At 39.5% G+C, this 22,243-nt stretch overlaps 1 protein-coding gene across 2 annotated transcripts; it reads right to left on the bottom strand.

Annotated features, from left to right (window-relative positions):
• Positions 1 to 240: 240 nt before the first annotated feature.
• On the bottom strand, positions 241 to 21,757 carry LOC124291372 (solute carrier organic anion transporter family member 2B1-like). Of its 2 annotated transcripts, none has more exons than XM_046728360.1 (10): positions 21,666 to 21,757; positions 10,413 to 11,076; positions 8,069 to 8,155; positions 5,556 to 5,735; positions 4,850 to 5,014; positions 3,472 to 3,664; positions 2,855 to 2,984; positions 2,433 to 2,587; positions 1,747 to 1,811; positions 241 to 960 (listed from the first exon to the last, which is right to left on the bottom strand). In XM_046728360.1, exons 2-10 carry the CDS (start codon positions 11,074 to 11,076, stop codon positions 683 to 685), a joined length of 1,917 nt encoding a protein of 638 aa, XP_046584316.1. In that variant the 5' UTR covers positions 21,666 to 21,757; the 3' UTR covers positions 241 to 682. The 2 variants fall into 2 exon arrangements, with proteins under 2 accessions (XP_046584316.1, XP_046584315.1); XM_046728359.1 differs by lacking the exon at positions 21,666 to 21,757 and adding an exon at positions 11,934 to 12,102.
• Between the last annotated feature and the right edge of the window lie 486 nt (positions 21,758 to 22,243).

Genomic DNA, 22,243 nt, shown 5'->3' with positions numbered 1-22,243 from the left:
TATAGTTTTCAAACTATCGATAAAACATGAGAACGATGTTAGGCTGCAAAAAGTTCAATCTTTTCATGATGACGATAGATAGCTGAATGGTCACTATATATGTAGACATGAAAGTAATTTTCGGAATTCACTGTAATACTGAAGCAAATGTAAAGTCTGGAAACGAGACGGTAAAAGTTATAAATCGAATGGTCTCAGTTCCATATACATATGGAAATTAATTAAGCAACACATATTTCATAGACCTATAATTTCTGAATTATTTATTAAAATTTTGCATCTTGCTGTATAGAATTTTTTTGCGTGTGGGTATATTCAATGCACGTGTATCGGCGCACAATGCACGTGAAATGTCATACCCCCAATATATTGCGGAAATCAAGTTTTACTTGTTTTTACAATTTTTTTTACTTTTTAAGTGAAATTCGTAATGTTTTGTACCATCTTCAAATAAACCAGATGACACGGTAATCTTGGCTATGTTTCTCCTCAGCACTTTCTTTTCAATGCAACATTAATATGGTGTGGAGATCTTTGACACATTTTATGCATCAGTTCATTAAATTCGCTCAGTCTGAGAAAACAGGGTGTTGCTTGAATAATGTACACATGTATATATACTTGTAACCAAATTTACGATGTTTTAAAGTGAAAGTAACGTGTTTCAGAACAGCTTGTTCATTCACATTGCCGACGACTCCATTTTCTTGTCCTTTCCCGCCGCACATTCAAGAGTTTCGTCTGTTGGTTTATCGTAACCTTGTAACTTGAGAACAATGAAGGCGATACTGAAGAAGATCAAGCTAGCAACCCTGAATGCGCATTCCGTGGCCTTCAGTCTGACTCGCAAGGATTCCAGGTCGTACTGGCCGCACGAACCTCTTACTCCACAAGACGTCTCCCAAATAAGGCATGTACTGTCGATGATGAAACCGAAGACGATGGGAGCCGGAAGGAATCCTGCAACAGCATACATGATTCTTAGCAGTGACAGAGACAATTTTAAACATGTTCGCACGTTTTTGATTAAATCTGAGATACGGTGTTTGTATGGTGTTAGTCAGTTCGGAATTGGAATATACTATTGTTGATATTTCGACAGATCCAATTTCTTTACACACAGTGTTGACAACATGTACCATACGTGGGATATCTGAGTGAGTGAGTTAAAATTTACAGTCACATCGGCAATATTTCAGCCATATTGTGACTAAAACAAGTTTCAAATTAACCATAAATACTTGTAAATTATATAAAAAAACTGTCTACGAAGGACAGTATAACCAACTAGAATATCACAGTATTAAGAATAAAACTAGCATATCTCTCTAAAATTGGACGTCGAATTAGGACAAGACAGTGTGAAAATGGGCTATAGATCGCCAACAACCGAAGGTAGATCACCATACTAGGGACCATGGGTGGGATATCTGTGTCTTGTCTGAAATACTTTCCGTGAATATAGAGAAAGTCCTTCCTTGATAGTATTAATAATTATGGTTTCTCCTTGAGATCTGGATTTGTTGGTACATAAGCTGGACCCAGCAGTTTATCCCCCTTTGTACGGATTTGTATGGAGTTTTGGTATCCAGGACAACGTGGACTGGACATGTCTTCAGGTTTTAGAGTCAAGCCAAACGTTAATAGTACAGGAATTGGCACTACAGTCTTATGCGTATGTGGTGTCAAAGGGACACCAAAATATGTTCAATACAGGCAATACCTACATGTTATACATGTACCTACCGAGCAGGGATGCCAAGAACGAAAACAACCCAAACGCCGTCGCCTTGTCTCTGCCCTCTACGCTCCTGCATAAACATACACAGTTGTATCAGTAGTTGTGTCGCAAGTAGCATAAGCGAAAGACTTTATGAGCATTCGTGACCAACTCGAGTTATTCCGGGACAAGCCGAATAACGGTTACGGAAAGGGGCGAGTAGTGAAGAATCTGGCTTTATGAGTTGGGACAAAAGTAGTATTCGTAAAGAAACGACTGTGTAATGAGTTGTTTTGAACATATGGTTGTTGAAATTTGATCAGTAGGCCTAACAGGTGACACGTTGTAAGTAGTATATTGTGGACGATTTACGTGACAAAGAACGTTGTATCTCTCATACGGCGCAATGTTCAACAACTTGAAATGAGCTCAACCACACATTCAAGGTAGGAAGAAATTTCACTGTACAAGTCAAGGGTGATACAGCTACCCTTGAATAAATCCTGGGTAAATCAAGAAAATATACAGCCTACCGTTTGGATGAATGGTAAAATGTTAATATTCTCCAGTGATGGAGTTCATATAACTTATGAGAGTTTTTCATAAACTAATATGTGTCATGTTATCATAATGCAATTAATGAGAAATATCATGTTTAGTATGTGTGACGTTCCTGATGAATGTCATGTTATTTTTTGTATGTGTGACGTACCTAATGAGGGTCATGTAAATCGGCATGATGGACATAGTAGCGATCAGCTTCTGGATCATGTCGACGGCAATGTAGTAATAGAAGTAGGGGCAGTCGCTGACACACATCCCTGCCGTTGTCTGGCCGCTCGTCACCTTGCTACAACCCCCATACATCTGGGGAACAGACCCGATGACAATATAAGACACTTAATGAACTTAAGAGTGGATGATGTTCTGTCATTCGTATATTGAAGACGTTTAAGGTCAGGTTCCATCTTATTTCCTGATAATTGAGATGCGAAACACGTGTTCACACGCCCTGTACTCTGTGAGTGAAATGTACATAAACGCGAACTTAAACCACATTTGACTCAACCTTAGGTTAGTAATGAATAATATATTTAGCGACTTCAAATCTCAGCACAGTAGATGATCCCGTACCGATAGAGTTTGGTTTGTACAGCCAGCGAAACAAGGGGAGAAGTACGTCATCCCGTCGTCCCCACAGACAGGAAAGTAACTGGTGCTGTCGCACGAACACACTCTGATGCCGTCGTCAAATGTGATGATTCTGAAAATATTTCACATAACCAGAATGAATTGTCAATGAAATGTCAATTTGATCAGTACTACACCAGGGCATGGTGCTGGCTGATATCCTAAAGGTGTGTGGGCCTTTGCCGTTTACCACTTTGGTGAAGGGAGCTTGTGACTTGGGTTTACCGCTGCTTTGAACAGTGTCTCACGGCATCCTTTCGTTTCATCTACATCATAATATCAATTTATAGAATACTACCAACTGATGTAAATTTTGACACTTCGTGGCATAATGTACACAATTAGAGAAAGAAATCTGTTTATATTTTTATTTATTCTTTGCTGACGTGTTGACGTAAAATTAGGAAACAACTATGGACGCTTCCGAGATTCAGCCAATGACGTTGTGTTTCTGGTTCTACTCTTTGCACTGCTTAGACGTGCCTCCATTTGCTGCATTATCTTGTTCTGAAAAAAATGATCGCATGGTAAAAAGTCTTAAACAACTTTCAGAAGCTTACCCCTCCTTGTCATGGAACCCATGAATTTTGGGTGTATCACAGCCCAGGAAAAACATAATAACGTTGCACAATAAGGCTACAATCAGCGTGAAGAGGGTAAACTTGAGACAACCAGCTCGTGTGAGCTTCAGACGACTCGTCAAAAGTCCCCCAGTGAAGGTCCCGACTGTGGCGCTGATGAGACTCTGTACGCCTGCAACACAAACGCCATTTTACACAGTGGGGAGAGAATGGTCTAATATTTACAAGTTTGGTAATCCTGGTCAAATTCTAGAGGGATCTATATTGACGTATATGGTGACAATAATACCCCTCCTTTTATGGTTCTCACACTGTTACATGTTCCCTATGAACAGATGACCCTGCCAGAGGAGGAAAGTCAAAATGCAAAATTCTTTATATATAATTATGAAATGTCTAGGTGATCCCTGACCTCCCCATGTCTACGTTATTCTTTATTACACACCTCTTGAGATATATTTTTAGGTCATCACCTGATTCAGTCTGATCCATAACACAAAAATAAATGGACGGTCTCTTATGTCATTAACATCAAATAACCTGGCACATACAAACGTCAATGTGTTGATGTTTTTCCTTTCAAATTAAAGTATATATCGATGTTCTACGATGTATATCACAACATGTTCTAAACATTATCATTTCATTTGAACTTTATGAGGTTGTAAATGGTAGTAAACAGTTTACAGTGGCATCATACTACTACTATATTCCTGTTTGAGTTACATTTAAATTTACATTTATATTGGAGCGTATCAGTGTGAGGTTGGAGGATACCCACCCATGGTACACTATCAGGACGTGAAATCCATGGGAGGACCACACAGCACACAGATGCTGACAAATAAGGAATCATTCTCCACGTACATCCAGCTATAAGATCACGTCTTCAGGTTATGGTACCAATAGGACAACAGCTGCAGGGCAAATAGCAATGATGCCTAACATGAAGTTTGAAATACCTGTAATTTGTTCTGACTTGGCCGTTTCATTTATAGTTGACTTGGGCCCGTGAAGATCCGGGGTAGAATAGGTCTTCAGCAACCCAAGCTTGCCACAAAAGGCGACTATGCTTGTCGTAAGAGGCGACTAACGGGATCGGATGGTCAGGCTCGCTGACCTGGTTGACACATGTCATCGGTTCCCAATTGCGCAGATCGATGCTCATGCTGTTGATCACTGGATTGTCTGGTCCAGACTCGATTATTTACAGACCGCCGCCATTTAGCTGGAATATTGCTGAGTGCGGCGTAAAGCTAAACTCACTCACTCACTCACTACAGTTGACTTGAGAAAACACCAGATTAGGAAATGATTCCCAAATACATTCAGAATTATCTGAACTGTGATTACCCACCTAGGATGATGTTTGTTTTCGATGCGGGAACCATGAACTGCTTCTCGACGTACTTTGATGTGAAGGACTGACTTCCGCCCACGAGAAACAGCAAGAAGAGCACACCAACCAGCGACAGCCTGTAGATAGGACTCTTCAGAACACGGAACATTGACCGGGGCAGTTCTGAAGTTATCAAACTTATGATGAGCTGGCATTCCCTGGCAATAGCTTCTTCACTGCTTTTGGATAGATCAATAAAAATTATGTTTTAAAGCAAAGGGTATTTGCCATTGAAAAGAGGTTCCTAAGGATCACACTTTCTGTGATACCAGAAGTTGAATGTGTGTACTTATTTATTACGTTATTGCTATGATTATATTATGGGTATATTCATTATAGTTATGCCACATCCACGCCATGCACCTCACAGTGTTGCATTTGTACCCAATTCACAGCTTACTTTACAATCAACGACTATGGTTGCTGTCCAACTTTGCATTCAGTTATATCCCAGCTATTTCAAGTAGATAATGCGAGCAACATCTTTTTTACTACTACACGCTGTCGGATCATTCAAATAGAATATATAAGTGTGAAAATAGCACATAGGGTCATGTTGAATAACAAGTGACACTATATGAAACATATTTTTTATTCTGTAAGAGCACTAAGGCATGTTTTCTATGTGTAATTAAACTTAATACAATCTTCAATATTATGACACCTTTTATTTTCTCTTTAGCAGGAGCGTCCTCTTTGGATGATTGTTTTTCTGTAGTTGGAACAATTTGTTTCGGGAAGAACAGTAAAGGTATTCCAACGACGACACCCAAGCAGCCGAACAGGAGAAAACCAATCCACCATGCTCCAATCCATTTGGGATGTCTTGGTGTCAGCAACGTGTCTAGTGAGACAGAAGAATGGTTTTATGATCGTTAACATAGGGAAACCAAAAGATTAACACATATTGTATTATATAATAAAATTATTTCATGCGACGCCATACGAATCAAACGTACTTCCATGGAATACAAGCCAAATGTCATCTATCATTTAAGCTGTACTACACTCGTTAGCACGTTAATTGATATTCTCCGTCAAAGTATACCATATCATGCTGCCATGATAGCGTCACCAAGTTCTCATTTTAACCCGAACGTTTTGTATTATTGTGTAGATTTGTCGAATACAGGGGTTCCTCTGCTTAGCGAGCTGATCCCTTATCTCGCCGTTCAATATTTCAAAGTAAAAAAAGCTCAGTAGGAATACATTAATGTTTGGATGTTTCTTCATATACATTTACAACGGTTATATAGAATTCAAATAGATTTAACCATTTTAGTCCTTCATATTTACCCAAGTTGTATTTGAATTGCGCCCTTACCATTAATATGGTACCTTTGTTATTTTAAGCCTCTAATGTACGTTACATTGTGACATACGTATTTGCAGACGTGTTCTTGACAGAATATCGGAAATCCAAAAAGCACACATTTTATATTCATGCGTGGTCAAGTCTGATAGAAGACTAGTTTGCATGTTTATTTACATTGTAATATATACTCAGCAGCAAAAAAACGTCAGTACGAATTCAAAATTAGATAGGCACTGTAATCAAGTCATTACAGAAATGGACATAATACGCGGATCAAAAACATATTTTGTGTACAATATCTTGACAAATCAATGAATAACTCAGCACAATGCCAAGACATTACGTGAACGTTTGCAGTCCATTCAGACTCTTGACTTCAGTATCTAGTGTGACCACCACGAGCGGCAATAACTGCAGCACAGTGTCTATGCATGGAGTGCACCAATCGATTGATGAAGGCGATTGGCACCTGGAAACACACGCTTGGAAAGGCCTGGCGCAATAAATCGGCTGTGTTCGGCCTTGGTATGACATTATTCAGTTTCCCCTGAATTTCATCCCAAAGATGTTCAACTGGGTTTAAATCAGGACTAAGGGCTGGCCACTGCATAATGTTGACACCGTTCTGCTGTAGGAAGACCTGTGTAGCTCTGGCAGTATTGGCCCGGGCGTTATCATGCTTGAAAATGTTGTTCCGGTGACGTGCGAAATGTGGTATAACGTGGGGTCTGAGAGCTTGGTCGATGTAGCGCACCGCTGTGATGCCGCCTCCTCTCCCTCGACCAAAGTTCTGGAACACCATTGGACCCACCCTCTGGTTCAGGCCTATTCCACCTCATACCATGATGCTTGCACCTCCCATGAGTCTCTTTCCATAACACATTGGTCTGAGTAACGCTGGCCACGTCGTCGCCATATTCTTGTTCTGCCATCTGCAGTTGATACGTAGTACCGACTCTCATCTGTGAACAGAACAGTTCTCCATTGCCTGAATCGCCAGTTTTGGTGTTGTAGGGCAAACTGTAGACGTTCACGGCGATGACGAGGGGTGAGGATAGGTCCACGGTAAGGTAAACGGCAATGGAGGTTCCCGCTGTTAAGACGTCAGCGTACTGTATCAGTACTGATTGGCCTTCCGTGTGTTCCCTCTGTCTGGCGTGCTGTTTCGGATGCCTACATGGAGGGATTCTGTACATGCTGTCGCACAGCATGGCAGTCTTGTCGTCTTGTGGTCACCCTTGGTCTGCCAGTACGGGGGCGATCATTTGTGGTGTTGGTGGCCCGGAAATGTTGCTGCAGCCTGTAGATGGTCCGAACGTTGACCTGGAAGTGAATGGCAACGGCTTGTGCAGTGTGGCCAGCTTCACGTCTTCCTAGCGCCTGGTTCCTCTGAGCTGTCGTGAAAAGGGGCATCCTGCCGACGTTGTAATGTGAATGTTTCAACCAGGTTCAATCAAAACATTATATGAGTTTACAGTTATCCGTTTCTGCGAAGGAAAATTCCAAACTGACCTTTCTTGTGCTGTTTAGTATATATATGCTTAGTATATAACGTTCGATTTTAAAATGGCGGTGACTTGTGCTTAACTCTTTTAGGAATGTTTCCGTCATATGGGAGCAGTTACAATCAACAGATCTTGGCGTGACAGAGGGTAGAACTGAGACCCTGAGGCAAGCCAAGTATAATCAACAATAACAATACCTTTCGTGGTAAAACTCATATTTGACATAGCCATGACACAGCTTCTTGCTGATATAATGTTTTCACGTAACAGGGTAATTTAGCTACAGCTTAAATTTTAGCATATTTATTTATGTCATGGGCACTGGTTTGAGTAAAGATGTTACTGCTGCTGCCTGACCTTGCAGATCAACAGGGATGGTCCTGAACACGCCTCCTAGTCCAACCGCCATTGCAGGGCCAAACAGCGTCATTGTCATGCTGATGCCTGCACAACAATCACAAGCAGCAATGTAATGATCGCACAAAGACCAATGGAAGGATAACACAAACAACAATGTAAGGATATCATAAGCAGCAATGTCAGGACGGGAATCATCGGACGGGTATCAAGAGCATCAATGACAATATAACACAAGCATCATTGATAATATGACACAAGCAACAATGACAATATAACACAAACATCAATGGCAATATAACGTAAGCATCAATGACAATATAACACGAGTGACATTGTGCTGAAATCACAAGCAGCAATGTAAGGATAGCAGAATAGAAGCGACAAAACCCGTTTCACATCTAAAAACAGAGTCGATTGTACAACTGACTGACTGAGTTTGGTTTTACGCCGCATTTAGCAATATTTCAGCAACATCACGGCGGGGGACACCAGAAATGGGCTTCACACATTGTACCCATGTGGGGATTCGAACCCGGGTCTTCGGCGTGACGAGCCAACGCTTTAACCACTGGGCTACCCCACCGCCCCGATTGTACAACTGTGACTATATCATGAGTATATATTTGTTTCAGCAAATGTTGTTTGTAAACGAGTCTGGACCAGACAATCCAGTGATTGTCACCATGCGATACGATGTTTATGAAACACTATGAAATAGTGATGATATCAGGTGTTCGAGAAACGGTGAGCGTATCCTGCCCCACCGGTGGCACCCGTCATAAACATATGCTAAGTGTAGTCAATTGTTCACCTGAAATAATTCTGGAACGTATGGTACATGTCAAAATAAGGAATTGGAATTTCCTCCACATGTCTACCATAAAACTTGTTCAAAGCTTTACTGAGGCCTTGAATGTAACCTTGATCAACAACTTCTGAGCAGGTGTGGTATGACGCTCTTTAGCACGCTCGATTGTACTTCAAAAGTTGTGAAATGTAAACACCAAAGGCTGGAGCTGTTGGAATATTGCTCGACATGGGATCGGGTGGTCAGGCTCGCTGACTTGGTTGTCATCGGTTCCCAATTGTGCAGGTCGATACTCATGCTGTTGATCACTGGATTGTCTGGTCCAAACTCGATTATTTACAGACCGCCGCCATATAGCTGGAAGATTGCTGAGTGCGGCGTAAAACTAAACTCACTCACTCCTTAATTTCAAGTTCAGGTGGGTAAGTCAGTGGAAGGCAATTGGCTATCGGATGGTTATTGAAGTAAAATGTGAGGGTAACACAAACATCAATGCGATGATAACACAAAGGCCAATGTAAAGATAACACAAACAACAATGTAAGGATAACATAAGCAGCAATGTAATGGACAACAAGGCAACAAGAACATCAATGACAGGATAACGCAACCATCAATGACAATATGACACAAGCCTAAATATGGCCATGGTCAGGGCAAATCTGAGATTGGAATCCGGATAAGGACACATACAAACGCAGTTATAAGTAAAGGTGGACGGGCCATATGAATAATTATAATGTGCATATCTATAGTGTACCCAAACCACACATGCACCTCAAAACGTTTTATTGAGACTCATCGCACAGATGCCTCGACCATCAACGACTTTTACAACAATATTAACTATTCAGAATCATGACACTATTAGTAGGAGCAGCACCCACAGAGTATTCATATATTCACAGATAATGCAATGTTTAATGTGTAAGCAGACAACGGATTCTCAAAATTGGCACGCAATTGGCACGTACAGTGTAAACTAAAGGTGACGCCAAACGAGTATAACAGTGATCAGTAAGGGTATTATGCTGTACACCTATATACATTTATTCTCAGTATCTTTAATTTCTTCATCTATCCAATAGTTAACTGTACCTATGAATCGAGCTGAATTCCTGATGCTCCAGGCTTTGGTGTCTACATTTCATTACTTTTGCGATACAATCGTACATGCTCTCTGTTCACAGATTTCAAGGAGCGTTATATAACTTTTGCTAAAATTGTTTGATAACGCTTTCAAGGTCTCAACAAAGCTTTGAATCGGTTTGAAGGTAGACAAATGGAATATGTTTCCAAATTTGAATTATGAATGACTACTTCGTACGATAATAATGAACATTTGCTATGCCTTTGCATGTGTTTGTGATTATGTCATCGGTGACCCAGGATAAACTCAACTGGTATCGCCACTCTTTAATTATGGTTCATATGCTCAGGATATTGTCGGAACCGAACAGTATACGAAGTTTTCAGCAGAGATTTCAATGAAAATGCCTGTTTTTTGTCTTTTGGGATGAGTTTTGTTCTTACCTATGTAAAGTCCGGTTTTGGTCTTGATGGGATTGTTGTCATCCATGTAAGTAGTTGACAGAGAGGTCCGGGGTGATTTTCCAATACCTTGAAGAACCATACTGAAACCCAACAACCACACTATCCATTGTGCACTGCCAGTATCAGTAGTGACGCCCTCCTCACCACACCCATCTGACGTCGTGTTGCTCGGGTCACACAGAGGGGCCATGAAACTCTGATCCAAAGATGAATTCCTCACATTCTCCGTTGAAAGCTTGGGTAAGTGGTAAGGATCAAAGAAGTGGCACAGACTTGCTAAAATACCTGATACGCCAAACAGAATGGTAGAAAGAGAGATGATCCGGGGAATATGACGGTAGCTTCCATAATGGCTCACGAAAAGAACGGTGCACAGAAAACCTATGTCATTGCAGCTAAGAATAATTCCAGTTGTTGTACTGTTCATATTGAACTGCTTTTCCAGGGCTGTGACTTGTGAGACAATGTAAACACTCAACGACTGTGTGATCATGGCTGCCATGCCGTAGAAAATGGAAAACGATAAGACATTTTTGAAACATTGTAGAGCTTGAGGACGACATGACCCAGCTCCACAATGTGATTGAAATACTTCCTTGTCATCAGCTGGTTTGGCATCATCCATCTTCTGTGTGGTCGTCATCTGGAAGAAAAAAGAACTCTGTGTAATAGACGTCTCGCTTCATGGTGAGCCAAAGACATATGTGAAGGATTAGTTGATAAGGTGTGAGTGAGTGAGTGTACTACCAAATCCCGTCAGTCGCCTCTTACGACAAGCCTGGGTTACTAAAGATCAATTCTAACCCGGATTTTCACGGGTCAAAAAGGATAAGGCAAGCGAAGTGAGAGTAAATGATCAGTTTCACATTTGTAAATAGTCCGCTGTACAAATAAAAAGGAACCTCAATGTGTGATGGTTAAAAAATGAAACAAACACAAAATGGTTATTCGATGGTGATGTAACGGATACAGTTAGTATAAGCGAAACTACATACGTCACCATTTGAAAGGACACTATAACTATCCGAGTGAAGTGGGAATTTGCAAAGTATTAAACATAAAACATGGCTTGCGAGTCTGCATGTTTATCAGTATGTTTCGTTAATGTAAACCTGTTGTGTCTACTTAACTGAAGGGAACATACCAAAAGAAAAAAATGTTTAATTTTGCAAAAGTTAGTCACCTATTGAATCATTACAGATATACTTTATTAATGACATGGGGATGGGGTAGGGGACATGCTTTAAATGTATTTAATTATACATTTTCCTTTGCCCAGTCTTTTAGTTGGAAAATAACGTGTTGTCCTAAAACATGTGAGAGGTCCTAGTGACAACATAATTAAATGGAATATACATGTAGAAATTAATGTTTAACTTTTGAAATTGTTTTTCACCTACTGAATCATTACAGATTTCCAAGAATCATTACAGATTTCCTAGGGATGACGAAAACAAGACTGTTCCATGACATCGACAAACTATGTTAACAAATACTCACTGTCACCTGAAATCCTACTTGGGAAATTACCTCTGTCTTCTAACCGAGCTCCGTGAGTCTATAACCTGTCTCAAGGCTTCACATACTCAGTGTTGAAACGAAAACAACTAGACAAATATACTTCTTTTAAAGTTTGCGTGACAGATTCAGATCTGTCTGTGAGTAGTGCATATGAACACGTCCACTGTCGCCTTCAACACACCGGTAGCAGTTGATTGGCTGATTAGAGGAGGGTTATTGTGTGCTTGGTGGGCTCAAGGACAGCAGTGTCATGAACGACACAAGGGTGCTAGCTGTGAACTTATCAGGGAAAACTCATTTCGTTTGTTCGATAGACGCTTTGTTGGAGCCATATAATGAATCAAACGAAAACACAAGCTGTAAGATACATTTATATTTGTGCTTTCGAAGGAAAACTTATGACAAAAGAAGTAATTTTCACAACCATTACTACGCAAATGTGTTGGTTACGCCCCCGTCTATATGGTGGGGCATGGGAACCCAACCTACCGTCTTGGGCGCAACAATTCCCTGCGTCCCTCCGGCACGGCAGAACCTCATGTCATCGGGTCCGACTTCCTGTTACCTATGATTTTGTTTCTAGATTTACCAGGACTATGCCCTAGCCTGTTTCACAGTCCCTGAACCCCATTATATTTCCTACTGCCTAGCACTTCCTGCAATGCTAAAGCCCTAAATGAAGTAAGTTTAGCTTTCCTCAGGTTCTGAATCTCCAAACACACTAGAGCTCCTTTTCAATTTAAATGGGTTTGTTTGTAACTATCAATATGATATATATTCAGGGACTAAGCGTTAGTCTAGACTATGTCCGTGGTCGTTGTGCTCGCTAAATGTTTACGGCTGTGAACGGATAGCCCAAATTATGCTAACACAGCGTGACATAACTGTAACAGCGTCAAAAGAAACTTTTTCTGTCACTCAATTGTGTGTACTATGTAACTTGTGGTACACGTTTATATGTTGTCTGTATAGTGTGCAACACTTGTACATGCAGTAAGTATCTTGTGGTGTACATTTGCATGTATTATGTATCATGTGCTTTAAAGCTTAGATGCAACCCCCCCAAAAATAAACAAAATTAAAACACAATTATCATTTATTCATGACATGTTATATACGTTGCTGATTATGAAAAAACAAATATACAAAATTATAAGCGTACAATCGCAAATCAAAAGTGCAATATTTTGTAATTGGGTTTAATTTCCTCGAAACGAAGCACCCGGCATACCGAACCCAGTCAGAGTGGGTGGGCGTGCACCTAAGTGTAACGGAGACTTTGCCGATACACTCAAGGCTCTTTGTGTGTGTATAGAGATGTTGAGTTTTATAGAACAGAACAGAACATTTAATTCTCTAAAAACCCACCCACGGTGGTACATGAGAATATAATGATATACAATTTAACATAAATATACAATCAAGATGGAGGATAATAGAATAGTTAGATATAGTATTATTATCACAATTCGTTTACAATTTCAGGGCATTTGACAAGGCATTTAAAAATTTAGCTAGGTTTTTCAAATGCTTTGTTTTCTTTATTGAAAATAGCCGTTTAAGTTTGAACAGATTAGGCCATTCGTAGTAATAATTTGGAATATACATTATCCGCTGTTGGAGAAGAGCTTCGCATTTGAAAAGGTAATGGAATTCGTCCCCAACAGACGGAGAATCGCAAAGTTTACAGAGTCTATTTTCTCTAGGAATGTTGTACCAGCGTCCTGTTTCTATCGGTAAATTGTGATTTGATAACTTAAATCTAAGAATTGGATTATGTATAGATTTAGGGAGGAAGAGGTAGTTTTCAGAGTAGGTTGTCTTTAACATTTTGGTAAAATTTTCCTTTCGAACTAGACGCTAGTTCACATCGCCATTGTTGTAAATATTGATCTTTGAGTATTGTTTCTACTTTTGAAACCAAAACTTCTGATGAACATAGGAACGGGTAATCATACATTTCTGATAGTCCACAATCATCTAAGAGCTGTTGGACAAATTTAAACCATTTCAATTTAGGTAAAGTGTTTGGAGAAGAAGATATAATGAAATTGAATAAAAGGGTCGATAATTTCGTTTTAAAAGTGTTTGTAGCTAGTTTATGCCAGAATGATATAATTCTTTTATATATCTTAATATATAGCGGATATCTTCCTAATTCCCAATAAAGCATGACATTGGGAGTTGAGCTTCGAAGACCACAAGCATATTTTAGAAATTTTGAGTGAGTTTTCTCTATTATCGATAGACATTCAAAACCTCATATTTCTGAATCATATATTAGTATAGGGACTATCATAGTATCGAAAGCTGATATCAGACAATCTAGAGGTAAATTCAAATTGCGAGCTTTTTTCAACAGCGAAAACATTGCTTTAGTTGCATTTTCCACTAGACTTTTAATTGCTGTTACAAACCTTCCATTTCGATGGAGCTTGATACCAAGATAGGTATAGCTATCAGCAATTTCAATGCGCTTGTCCCCATAAGTAAAACATAATTTATTCTTTTGATTTTCAGAGGGACCACTTCCAAAGACAACTATTTTGGTTTTAGACAGATTAACTTTCAACTTCCACTGAGTACAATAATCATGGAAAGCATTTCGGGACAGTTGTAGATCATTTGGGGTTTCACTTACGAGGACAGCATCGTCAGCATATAAGAGGAGTATGAGCCTTATCATGTTTGTTATACTATTTTCATCTACTTGTTGTAAGTTAATTCCAGGACAACCTTTACTATAAAGAAACGATTCCACATCATTTATAAAAAGTGAAAATAATAAAGGGGAGAGGTTTTCACCTTGTCTCACTCCTGTGTTACATGGAAAGTAAGATGAAACATGGTTATCTAACATAATGGTAGATTTTTTATTATGATACATATTTTTAATGAGAGACAAAACTTTCCCACTTATACCATATTTCAATAATTTATATCATAAACCAGCTGGCCATACAGTGTCAAAAGCTTTCGTGTAATCAATGAAAACACAATATAGTTTTCGTTTGGAAAGTTTAAGAATTTCAAATAACACATGTATCACAAATAGGTTGTCGCTAGCAGAGAAACCTTTTCGAAAACCTGACTGAGAAGGGAATAAAATATTGTTTATCTCCACGAAATGTGAAAGTCTTATATTAAGAATACTAGTGAATAGTGAATAGTGAATAGTTTTCCAAAACAACTTAATATGGTTATAAATACATGCTCATTTTTTGTGTATAACATTTTGCAATCAACAGACATCATAACATGTCATGTGTACGAGTATCACACCTGCCTGTCTGTTTAATTACATAATGTGACAGACAGAACTCAGGTACACTAGCCATAAATCAATGCGTTTTGTTTATGGTGTAGATTGCATGTGGTCAGTGATCAAAGTTGTGTATTGCATATTGTCATTAGCAGACAGGCAGGCAGACACATAAGTGTCAATAAAACAGACACTGAGTTTTGTCTGTGACAGAGGCATATCTATATATCACAGTTAGAAATTCTGACAATGCTAAATAATGACGTCGCTTTTAAGTATCGAAATGAGAAAGTGACTCGGTAAGAAGAACGTGTGGTGAAATAGTCAAATGAAATTATATAAACAGTTAAATCGGTAATCAACTTTCATAACGTATAAAATGCTCGCGCCTGTGAAATATCAACAAAACATTAGAAAAATAGCTCACATCAAAGCCTACTCCGAGTACTCTCGCCAGCGAAGGTTTTCCGTCACACTGGTTGACACATAGCTGAGTAGATCTAGATCCTTAACAAGGTTCTTTTATGCAACGAGTAGATTATTTACTATTTGTTGTTTGTGTACACAGCCGAGGTTAGACTACTCCTGCTCACGACCTTATAATCCGGGCATCCCGCTTCAAGCTGCGCGAACCTATTCACCGCGCATGTGCTATGAGCGCAGCGCAGCACAGGTGTTGAAATCACTTTTCACTCCAGCTGGGGGTATTTTCCAGCTGGAAACTCCGATTTCGCGGGGGTTTTGTTCATGCGTTATATTCCAACTTTACAAGTTGAATTTGCATTTTTGATAATTTGTTACTGTAAGTCCATACCGAAAAGTATCAGAATCTGCAAAGTTATGTTTTGTGTTGCATGTAAGCTTTACGTTTGCTTGTAGCATGTTTTATATGCTACACGTTTATATCTATTATGTATCATGTGCTGCTCTTTATGCGTTATATTCCTTCTACGGTACATTTGTGATGTTTATAATATAACAGATCATGGCTGGTGCGCCATGAACTACACATTAAAATGTGTGGCGTGCCTATTGATTGAAGATCAAAATGTAGGTGTGAAAGTTTGGTACAACGCGAAGATGTACAATGTGTTTTGTGTTAATACTGATATGCATGTTGTGTGGACATTATATGTGCGATGTGCCTTGTGTGGACACAAAATATGCTCAACTGCGACAGATGTTAAAGACTAGGACTGTTCTGTGCGTTTATAATTATTTATCTTTCATGTATATATATACACCTGTATATCAAGATGACAGGCCACCAGGGCCGAGATTGTCTAACACGAAGCAGAACAACATACATCATGGTCAGGGTCGCTGTGTAAGCCCTTTGGGTGACAGGCACTCGACAGTTGTTGACGGTGTGCGTCTCGGGAGACGTACACTGTCGACGTCCTAACCTGACAATGTATCGCAAAAAATGAGAATATACCTAACACGTGTTACAGATATGGGTGATCCAGACGCTTAGTCTCTGAATATATATAATTGTGATGGTAACAAATAATCCCAGTTAAATTGAGAAGGAGCCCCAGTGAGATGGAAGATTCCTGAGGATATGTAGACTTTCATATATTTGACACATCAGTTACTAAACAGAATGCAAATTTCTATTCACCTGGAAGATAAAAGAGTTCTGTGTAATAGAGGTCTCGCTTCATGGTGAGCCAAAGACATATGTCAAGGATTAGTTGTTTGTTTGAAATATAAAGACAGTTCACGAACTAGTACAGTTGCATTCTCGGCTAAAACAAGTATATTGTCAGTTTCATTAAATGATAAGATGTTAGTGATTGAGTATAGTTTTACGTCGCACTCAGCAGTATTCCAGCTATATGGCGGTGATCTGTAAATAATCGAGTTTGGACCAGACAATCCAGTGATCAACAGCATGAGCATCGATCTGCGCAATTGAGATACGATGACATGTGTCAACCAAGTCAGCGAGCCTGACCACCCGATCCCGTTCGTCGCCTCTTACGACAAGCATGGGTGAATATTGAAGTGGCATTTGCTGTTTGTTTGTGCCGCCATCGACTGAGCAGGATATGATCACCTTTCCGTGAACACCCTGTATCATCACTAACTGACCGCGACTTACATGCTTTTGATCAGTAGGTGTCAAACAAGGGACTCTGCTTTAAACAGAAATATCACACGACTCTGGAAATGGTTTTGTTCGCTTTTATTATTAATAATCACACACTCGCCTCTTTAACAATTTATCACAAGTCGTGCAATTCAAAACAAATCAAACGAGATTTGGCTAGTTGAATACATCCGTTACTATTTAATCATGTGTTACGGGTTGTCGTTTAGCAATCTTAATGTACCTCTGCTCGGCGGCAAACGATTTACTGAGAATCTAAAGAGAACAGAACACAAGTAGTGAATATTCATGAAGTGATAAACCATTAGCTTGTTAAGGTTACATGAGTGAAGTATCACGCCTTAATGTCAATTTCTTGTTTTGCTGGGGCGGTGGGGTAGCCTAGTGGTTAAAGCGTTCGTTCACGCTGAAGACCCGGGTTCGATTCCCCACATGGGTACAATGTGTGAAGCCTATTTCTGGTGTCCCCGCCATAATATTGTTATAACTCCAGCAGTCACTCACTCCTGTTTTGCTGCCTTACTACAAATATGTAACAGGATTGTCCCAGTCGTCGAAGACGTAGAACTTCGTTCTGCACTGTTGCACCTTGGGCATGACAGAAATCTATGGGTTCGAATCCCGGTCCATCCTGTTGTCAGTGCCACCCTCGTGCATATATATTTGACTTTGGGCACCAGGCCGTGATATAACTGTAATACTGATCAAAATACCGATCCATCCGAACTCACTCATTGATATTATTGTTTAAAATCATTCACAATTCGTACAGAAGAGGTACAGTACGATTAGTTTCACCTCTTGTGATGAACACAAGCAGAAAGAACCAAGCCAACCCACTCATTCAATGTAATGTTAAAAATAATCAGGAGGGATACAGTACAATCACGATCGCCTCTTTTCGGCGGTGGAGTAGCCTAGTGGTTAAATCGTTTTGCTTTGCTTTTCACGTAGAAGATTCGGGTTCGATTCCCCACATGGGTACAATCATGTGTGAAGCCCATATCTGGTGTCCCCTCCGTGATATATTGTTAAAAGCGTCGTAAATCCATACTCTCTCACTCTTTTCGGAGAATAGATGATGTTTGTTTTCCACAAGAAGAAATACGTTCCTTTCATACATTTGCGCATCATACATATCAATACAGGTTAAGTAGTATTTACCTTCATGTTTATAAGTAACAGCTATAGTCAACACAGAGAGACATCGTCTCACTCTACGGCTAGACCAGGACTGGAAATGGACACCACACGATGCAAAAGCTGAGTTTATAAAAAAATGTTATCAAGTACTCAAACAGGCTTTTGAAACACGCTATGACATCTTGCCTACTGGAGCTGACTGCCTGGAGCATTACATTCATACACAATGACAGGGCTACATGTATAGCTTTGCTTCAAGGCTGTACTGAATGCTGAACCAATTGATGTATAGTAATTCTATCCTTCTAAGAGGCAAGTTTAGAAAAGCGGACAGTCTAAGGACCCGAATTTGTTATCCATTAGTTTTTAGAAATTATCATTAAACTATTAATTTTTACCTTAGAGATTTGTGCAAGTCTACATCGCGTACACCTGTGTGTCTTCGTTCTGTCTTATCGGGCACAGTTCCTGTTCATGTTTTAGTTGAAACACTGACGATAATTTAGTAGTTAATGTGGAATATGCATTTAACGTATGACATTTACAGCTGTTTTTCCTTTTTGCGAAGTCCGTTTTCGAGACTAGTATTGATAGTAAAAGTTGGAAGCGGTATTATTTTGGAATGTATTAATTATACCACGTGTATCAATATGATTTATGTAATGCTATAATATATAATGTGTATCTATTCGTGGGTCCTATATTATTATTATTATGTCCTGAGACGCCATCACGACACACACACACACAGAGAGAGAGAGAGAGAGAGAGAGAGAGAGAGAGAGAGAGAGAGAGAGAGAGAGAGAGAGAGAGAGAGAGAGAGAGAGAGAGAGTCAGAGAGAGAGAGAGAGAGAGAGAGAGAGAGAGAGAGAGAGAGACTGACATGCAGTCAACACTTTCAATGTCAATAAAACGTAAATATATTTGTTCAATTCCACGAAAAAACTAATAAGTGCCAAATGTCATGACAGTATTGGCTATAGATGCATTTTGCAATATATCTGCCGTGGCGATCATATCGAGCCTTGAGAACCAAGTCAATATCATCATTGGTGAGGACGAGGATGCGAAGTTTCAGCTTCACCGTTGACGTTGCTGTTCCATGACATGTTTACAGTAATCTTGTCATTGAGAAACTCTGATTAAGGCAAGTACGTACCTTTGTTTCAATTTGTGTTACTTTGATAGACAACTTGTGGGCTATACTTCTGAGACCCAGTGTCCATGTGGCTAATACGACATTAGACTCCGATACACAACCAGCAACCCATGTCCTTACTTTTAGGTGGAAACGTGTACATCTATAAGCGCTTAATATTTATAAGAAATATTAGTGAACAAATTTTGATATTATAATATCTATTTTCAACTCAACGCGTATCTAACGACCGAAGCTAGCAATCGATAGGTTTTAAATACACGAGCTGTAATAAACACGCGATCAAATGGTTTATTTAGTACTCAGATAAACTTTACTGGTAATCTTATATTCACACTTGAGAAATAGACGTCACTAGTGTAAAGTTTACACATGAATACAATATTCATATATGATGATTCGATCGTAGGCTGTGCGATGAGTGAGTTAAAATTTAAAGTCACATCGGCAGTATTTTTGCCATATCGTGAAAGTTGTAAATTTATAAACATTGAATAAAAACAAACACAGAAAAATAAACTTACCTGTCCGCAAAGGACAGTAAAATAGCTAGTCTATCACAGATTTACACTTAAAAACATATAACCATAAAACGCTATTTCAATCTGCAACAATTCAATACAAATATGGGCTATAGGTCGCCAACACCTGAAGGCTGTGCGAAGTGAGTGAGTGAGTTAATATTTATCGTCACACCGGGAATATTTCAGCAATATCGTGACGGGAACAATCAGTGATTATATCATATATCAATAAAATAAGAAATTAAAAGCCCGTTGACGAAGAACAGTAAAAGTACTAGTGTATAACATATATTCATTTAAAACCAGCAATTAAATCTGAAACATTTGAACTAGAAATGACAAGACAATGTAAAAACAGGCTATAGACTGCCAACAACTGAAGGTAGATCACCATACTAGGGACCATGGGGACTTACAGTACATTTACTTCCTGCATGGACCCTAGCTGGAGGCTGGGCGAAGAATAACTCTGGATATATTATAAGGAAACGAATGATGCGCCGTTGTAAATTATGTCTTTAATATCTATACCACGGTTATCATTAAATCATGAACATCAAGCTATATATTTCAAACAGATTGATTTCCTGCAGAAGACATGAGACACGATTGGGATGTCACCAGTGCATGTATGCCGTCTCTCGTGTCTAACCGGAGCATCACAGTCACAGTTCCTTTGCTGTGGTTAATGGTACCATACTGATGCTATGAAAAATATGTGGTGTTGTGATACCTTTTCCATGTGTCTATGTTGACGAGTCAAGTTACTATAATTAGTTGAATATATTTATATTTCAAACAGTACGGGACGCTCTGGTCAAATTTACTAACGACACTTACGCAACCAATTCCTCGTGATGGTCAGATCATGTTGGAAAATGGGGTGAAAAACAATCGTTTATTGTTCTAATTGTAAAACGATTGTCACGATTATCCCCAGAAACTGTTCATTACATTGTGGGTAAAAGGCAAAATAGCAGTGAAATAGATTGATTGCTTAAATGAAAATTAGCGATGAAGCCAAAGCGGTAAATCATTTCCTGTCCTGCCAGTAGCCTCTGTTTGTTTCGCAAGTTTTAATGCCTCCAGATCAGCTAAAGCAATTCTTTAAAAAAATGGATGTATGTCAGAACATCTAGCTCTATTCTACGAAATATTGCGTTTTCATGACAACCTTTTGTCCAGCATATGACGCAGCAGGTCAAAAAGAAGGTCGCAATAGTACATGGTCTACAATACTGAATGAGCTACGTCAGCTTAACAATGTCAGTTATATACAAACGCTAGTATGGCCTCCATATACCATACAATACAGACAGACGTACAACACGAAACATCTACCTCAATGTGTTGACCAGTATCAGATGACGCAACCCTGTAGTACTGATCATAAAGTGATACTCCCAGGAATCCTGAATGTCAGTTATATAAGAATGCCAGTTATATAAAGACGCTAATGTGGCCTCCATATACCATACGCTACAAACATACAACAGGAAACATCTACCTTAATGTGTTGATCAGTATCAGTTGACGCAGACCTCCGTAGTATAGATCATATAGCGGTACTCCCAAGTATGTGAACATAGAGACTTTTCTATGTCCTTGTGTGTGGCCAGCCAAACATGCTCGACATGTTGAACAGAACATGACCCATCTGTCAGCATGTGATGGATGTGCCCCATCAACGGGGAACATGTGTCAACGTGAAGCTGCTTGGAAAGTATACGAAACAGAGCATTGTCTTTGCAGTCCGAGACTCCGAGCGGTAGCAAACATCGGATATGTAATACAGGCATAACCCCTATGCTGGTTTGCTGACATACTGATGTGTTAATGTAACCGTTTATGCTTGTTTGTGTTTAGTAGGTGACTTTATGACTGGCGTATTAAGTCATGTTGCGGGACAGGTTGTTGGTGGGGATTAGAGCCTTTTCCAGGAGTTTAAGGTATTTAGATGCAGGGCATCTTGTAGCTGAATCTGGCAATGTCCTATTTCTGGACATGTATGTTGGGCAAGGTCTCTTACGTGAATTTAGGACAACGGTCAGTACCAGAGTCATATTGCGAATAATGTCGCAGGGA

The sequence above is a fragment of the Haliotis rubra genome, unplaced genomic scaffold (genome assembly GCF_003918875.1).
Source record: "Haliotis rubra isolate DU_JTF1 unplaced genomic scaffold, ASM391887v1 Scf49, whole genome shotgun sequence".
Taxonomy (NCBI): domain Eukaryota; kingdom Metazoa; phylum Mollusca; class Gastropoda; order Lepetellida; family Haliotidae; genus Haliotis; species Haliotis rubra.
Note: the sequence above shows the minus strand (reverse complement) of the source record. Positions and strands in the feature narration are given on the sequence as shown.